Raw genomic sequence first — 6,000 nt, 5'->3', positions numbered from 1 at the left:
TTTTTTTTTTTTGTACTAAAACTTTTTTTTTATTCGCACGCGCGCATCAGTTTTGGGGCTCCCGGAGGATGTCATCCATATAATCAAATCAACATGGCCTTTCCAAAAAAAAAAAGATTATGGCTCTGAATCAACTGAAAAATGCTCATATGTTGCCCCCAACAGTTGAGGAAAGTCCTTTTCTTCTTAGTTGTTACAGTTTTCCCATGTATCAATGCATTGGTTTGATTAAAAGTTCAAAATTATTCATTGTTTAAATATTAACCCAGCCTTTTGTGTTGACTTCTTGGCTCATTTTGTAGCATTTAAGTCTATAATAGGATGCATGCCTGACCTTTTGTTTATTTTTTTCACCCTGTCGCTTCATATTTTTTCTGAAAAAAATCTGAGTACCAACAAATTAAATTGGTGTGGCCTAAGCTATGCTTAGTGGGGAATATAGACTCCATTTTTCCATCCTATATTGTTGTACAGAGCAAATATTTCATCCAAGTAACATTTTGTTTTGCAGGTTTCTTCCTATTGCAGAGAGGCACTGTTGACCTGCATGTCAATCATCCACCCCAGGGCACCAACCCTCCAATCACCAGTCATCATTTCTGACACGCCCACTATCTCAAAACCTTCAACCAATCACCAGGCACCAAGCTTCCAGGTGCTGAGATCCAATGCCACACAGAAAAATGACTCCACCAATGGAAACTTGTTTACCGCTCCGTCTTTCAAAGCAGCCAGCCAATCAGAGGGCATGGTGAAAGACTGTCCTAGCCAATCAGAGTCCACTTCTCCTAAAAGTATCCAGATGGAACGTTCTGGAACTTTTTCAGAAAAGTTGACAAGAGAAGAAGACAAGGCAGGGCCCAGTGTTATCCGTTTAGATGGGAGCAGTAATAGCAGTGAAGGAGAAGAAAGTTCTTCTGGAGACAGTGTAGAACTTCTTGAAGACATCCAGAGCAGCAAACAAGACAGTTCAACACTGGAGACAAGGGACCTCAATGATGGAGTCAGCAACACAGAAAAGAAGCTGGCTACAGACATGGAAACAGTGCCTGAAAATGAAGATGTGGTCTTAATACAGGTGACTTGCATATTTTACAAGCAAAAGATTTCATTCTTTACCACGTACCAAAGATGTGTATTTTGGAGGTACAATGTACTGTAAATCTTTAAATTTTTGCGGTAAATTTATTTGCGCTTATTTGGGGGATGAAATCTTCCCCATGACGTGAATATATGTATCTGGTGTATTTGTACTGCATTACAAAATTGTTTCAACGGCGGACTTAAAACACCTCCTTTCCCCTTCTACTGTGAAATTAAGACTGTGGTGACAATTTTACAGTACATGTATATGCACATGTATATGCACATGGTATGAATGGCTAATTTTCTCAATGTATCTTCTACCAGGTATCATATATACATTTATACCATACCCGGGCCGCGATAACGTTCGATAACGGGTTCCGGACCGGGCCGTACGTTACGGTACAGCCCGGTCCGGAACCCGTTATCGAACGTTACATAGAACGATTCGAACGATCAGAACTCGCTTCGCCTGCGCCGCTACATTTTTCGAATAAAGGGTTCTCGAACCACTTGTCGTTTGTTTTTCATGATGGCGGCATCTGACAGAGCTATTGTGTTTCAAGATTATGACTATACTGAAAGCTCGAGTTACATTGACCAGCAAAAAAACTACAACACCAAGAAGAAGACGGCAAGCGACGCAAGGCAGTTCGTCTTGTGGTTGGAGGCCCACGGCGACAAAAGGCGCCTTGAAGATATTCTTCCGGAAGAGCTGGACGGACTGCTAGGAAGTTTTTTCCTGGGCATAAAGAAAGACAGCGGTGAAGATTATGAGCCGGACAGTTTGACTTCAAAGCAGCGGTCAATTGCGCGATACCTGAAAGAAAAAGGATATCCTGTAGATATCATTTCTGACCGTAAATTCGCCCACTCCCGTGAATGCCTGCTGGCGAAAAGGAAGAGTCTGAAGAAAGACGGAAAGGGCAACCGGCCAAATCGCGCAGACCCGCTGAGCCAAGCCGAAATCAAGCTCCTAGAGAAGAAGCAACTCATCGGGCCCCAGAATCCAGACAGCCTTATTGCCGGACTGTGGCTCAACAACACTCGGCTGTTTGGGATGCGGTCAAGACAGGAGCACTGTAGTATGCTGTGGGGCGACGTTGAGGAAACGGTGGACAGTCAAGGCCGAGCTGTTCTGGAGTATAGCGAGAGAGCCACCAAGACTAGAACAGGTGCGACCTCCGACACCCGACCATTTCGACCACGGGCCTACGCATGCCCGGAGCGCCCATCTGTCTGCCCCGTTAACTTGTACAGGGAGTACAGAAAGCGCCGACCCATGACGCAGATGCACCCAACAGCACCGTTCTACCTCGGCATTAACCAGGCGCGCAAATGTGATGCTGAAGTGTGGTTCATCAACTCCCCGATGGGAAAGAACAAAATCGGAAACATAATGTCTACTATGGCCGGGAAAGGGGGATTGTCTGGCAGAAAAGTCAACCATAGCGCCAGGAAGACTATGATGCAGTGCAGACTCTTGTTGCCGCGGATCTCCCCCCTACACGAATCGTACAACTGTCTGGACACAAAAATCTCCAGTCAGTCAACTCGTACTCCTGTGCCACCGAGGAGCAGCAAAAGGAAATGAGCGACATCATCATGGGGAAAGAGGGGTCAGCATCGCATGCATCCGCGCCTGTGTGCCTATGTCAACAACAGCAGCTGCAGTGCCAACAGAAGCCAAGCGTTCAGATCTCTTTTGCTGGCGCCACGATTCAGGGAGGCACCTGGAACTTTGGCGGATCAAGCTGTTCAGCATGACTGTTTGTTTGAATCGCATCAAAACGCCTGTAAAATCGAATTCCGAACGCTGTTCTTTTTTGCTGTTCTTTTTCCCGAATTGAATAAAGTCGTTACCGCTACGTGCATAATCACAAGACTTTTGTCTCTTTTTAGCAAAATAACTTGTGTTTTCTAGGGTGGGTATGGTATAAATAAAATACAACACGGTGTATTCCGCATCGCCCTCGGTCTCGGCCCTCCCGCGAGTCGGATCGCCCTCGGCCTGCGGCCTCGGGCGATCCGACTTGCGGTCGGGCCGATACCTCGGGCGATACGGAATACCCCGTGTTGTATTCTATATGTACAGTAGTATAGTGCACATATAAACATTGTGCAATGAAATGTCTGCAATACATACTTATCTTAGCTATTTTTCCTAAAAAGCCCGAGGTCTGATATGTTGCATGATTGTAACTTCTTTTTTAGGGCTGTACCAGTGCAGGAAGAGCTGTAGTTCCTGCTGACACAACAGATATCCCCACTGCTGGAGGTGTGAAGAGGAAACATGAGAGTGATGTGGAGGGAGAGGAGGATGACAGCCAGGTACTACAGTTTCAGTACTGTCATGGAAAAATCCAATAGACTGGTATCCATCCTCGTCTAGTTTCAGCCTGCATCCCTGACTGCTTTCCTGTTAAATAGTATGGCATGAGAAGGATGGATACCAGACTAACTATAGCCTGAAGTCCAGCCCTTGTTAGCTTTCGTCTGCTCCTAGTAAGATCCACTAACCCGCTTGTTGGCAGCTGACCACTGCATATCTGATGCAATGAGTATATTTGGCAATGCATGATGGATTGTCGTAAATTAGAGCTAGTTTGAGTATGTAACAGAGATTTGTTCATAGGATAACAAAGATTTCTTCATAGGATATCATTTTACACGACATTGCTTCTGCCATAATGTGATGATAGAATTCAACTGTGCATATTTTTTTTTACTGTCCATATTTTTCCCACCAGCTAAACCTCTGCCTTTTCTCAATGTTTGATCATGATCTATGTAAAATCCTTTTCTTATTTTGTTTTCCATTCCATTCCAGGACACAGATATCCAGGCTATGTTGGCTTCCTTTGTACCAGACTCAACTCCAGATGAAAACTGACATTGTCACTTGTCGGAGGGAATATTAATACATACATGTATTTTAGGATCTAACAGTCTGCCAATGAAGACATATTTTTGTAATGTTGTATCGCTAATGTGCAATCTAATGTGCATAGAAGCTACCATATTTTAGATTTGACCAAGGAATGGCTTGAAAGAAATTTCATTGTCATATTACTGCAAGGTATTTGCAACCTACCATTGGTGAAGCAACGTAACTTTATTAGAATGTAACAATAGTTTCCGATATGTTTTCAGATTTATGTTGCGTTCAAATGTTTTATAATTTCATGTTAATTCAATGTCATATGGAATTGAATATACTCTTTCTGGTAGATGTCTAAGCTAAACAAATACATTGTATCTCTCTAATTGAGCAAAAGGGAGCATGTTGATTATAAGGCATTTCCATTAAAGACCAAATGACACCAAAAAAAATCTGTAAAGTACATACAATATACAAAAGTATACATACAATATAGTCACTTGAAGTTTGTTTCAATCATGTTGACTGAGAATTTGAGTTTGTTCGGGCATCCAAAAGTGCATTTTGGAGATGCTCTGGCAAGCTTCCCAATCACCGGTCTCGGGCATCTCTTTTTGCATGTCTATGTTTTATTTTTCCATTCCTGTGCTTTTTTCTGAGCTGACATCACAGGGTGACATCAGCTCTGGAAGAAATACAGATATGCAAAAATAAAACCCAGAGATGCAAATAGTGTTTGCCAGGACTGGCTTGTGATGACTTTTCTAAGATGGGCATTAGAGTTTCGAATGTAATAGAACTGTGCATGTTTATTGTAAATGTGTCTATCATCTACAATCAGATAAGGCCGTATTTTGGTGTCATGAGCACTTTAAAACATGAGCCCTGTATGGTAGTGCCTGAGTGTTTTTGCCCCTCCACTCTTCAACCTTATATACTGGCAATATGTGTAAGGTAAAGGTCATGTTAAAGGCATCAAATTACCACATAAAAAATAAAAAGTGACTTTGAAAACTAGTTTTACTACCCTGCAATTGTTTAAGGAGCCTTTAACTGTAAGATATCCAGTTATGCTATGTACATGTAAGTTGAGAAGGATTGCTCAAGTAACACTACCACAAGAACTTCAAGAAGTGTAGTCAGAATAATTTTTTACTTGGATCAGAACTGTAATATGTAAGCAAAGCCCTTAACCATCGCAAAGCTCCAACCAACCTGCTTCAATGGCACACAGTCAAGGAAACAAAGCCAAAGTATACCCAGTTCACACTGTAACGTAAAAACTAAAATTGTTACATTGAACATAATAAAAACATGCACCAGGAGCAGGCTTGTTAAAATTGCACATTAAACTGCAATATACAATACATTTGCTGCAAAACCAGCACTCTTGTAAAATGTAACAAGAAATCTCAGGACAACTTTGGTTATATACATGCAAAAACATGCTCCAAATCAAAAACTAAATACGGGGGCTTCATAGCAACACTGATATATAAGAGACAGGTTTATAAGATACACAACTTATTTTTAAAACACACAACTTATTTCCTGAAGAGAAATAATTTTCTCTTAATCTTGCATATAAAATTACCTCAACATACAGATATTTTTCATTATATCATAACTTCTGGTGTGCTAACAGCTTATACATGTACATGAGTAATGGCAAAGAGCACCAAATGAATGCTAGAGAATTCTTAGCACTGAATAATATCAAAGAACAAATGTCCTTGTCTAACCTAAACAAATTTCACCATTCCTCTACATGTTATCATGAAACTGTTCAAGAAGAATGAACATGATATAAGATTCTTATTCACAGATCAACTGCTGATAACTCTTCATATTGATTATCATAAATTACAGGTAAAAAGCTTCACAATAGAAACATCAAGTTCAAAACTCCCCACAAGATTGAATTCTGACCTCAACAACAAATTTGTAAGGCCACACCAATTTAATTCGTTGGTTCTAGGATTTTTTTCAGAAAAAATGTGACATGACAGGATGAAAAAAAATAAAAACAGGCC

The 6,000-nt window shown here is 41.2% G+C and overlaps 2 protein-coding genes across 2 annotated transcripts in view; both read left to right on the top strand.

Moving 5' to 3' along the window:
• The window catches only part of LOC109463837 (proline-, glutamic acid- and leucine-rich protein 1-like), an 18,193-nt gene extending 13,886 nt beyond the window's left edge, over nt 1-4,307 (top strand). Inside the window, exons 16-18 of the mRNA XM_019760715.1 lie at nt 512-1,078; nt 3,301-3,417; nt 3,917-4,307. Coding sequence (XP_019616274.1) covers nt 512-1,078; nt 3,301-3,417; nt 3,917-3,979 — 747 coding nt within the window. The 3' untranslated portion in view covers nt 3,980-4,307. The remainder of the gene's footprint in view (nt 1-511; nt 1,079-3,300; nt 3,418-3,916) is intronic.
• LOC109463800 (uncharacterized protein KIAA1958-like) lies at nt 1,539-3,075 on the top strand. The gene is given in 2 exon segments (XM_019760668.1): nt 1,539-2,554; nt 2,557-3,075. Coding segments are annotated over 2 exon segments (1,236 nt in total). The 5' UTR covers nt 1,539-1,615; the 3' UTR covers nt 2,854-3,075.
• Nucleotides 4,308-6,000: the final 1,693 nt, after the last annotated feature.

Source organism: Branchiostoma belcheri, unplaced genomic scaffold (genome assembly GCF_001625305.1).
Source record: "Branchiostoma belcheri isolate BF01 breed outbred unplaced genomic scaffold, Haploidv18h27 scaffold13, whole genome shotgun sequence".
Taxonomy (NCBI): domain Eukaryota; kingdom Metazoa; phylum Chordata; class Leptocardii; order Amphioxiformes; family Branchiostomatidae; genus Branchiostoma; species Branchiostoma belcheri.
The sequence above is the reverse complement of the archived record's forward strand: the minus strand, read 5'-3'. Positions and strand labels throughout refer to the sequence as shown.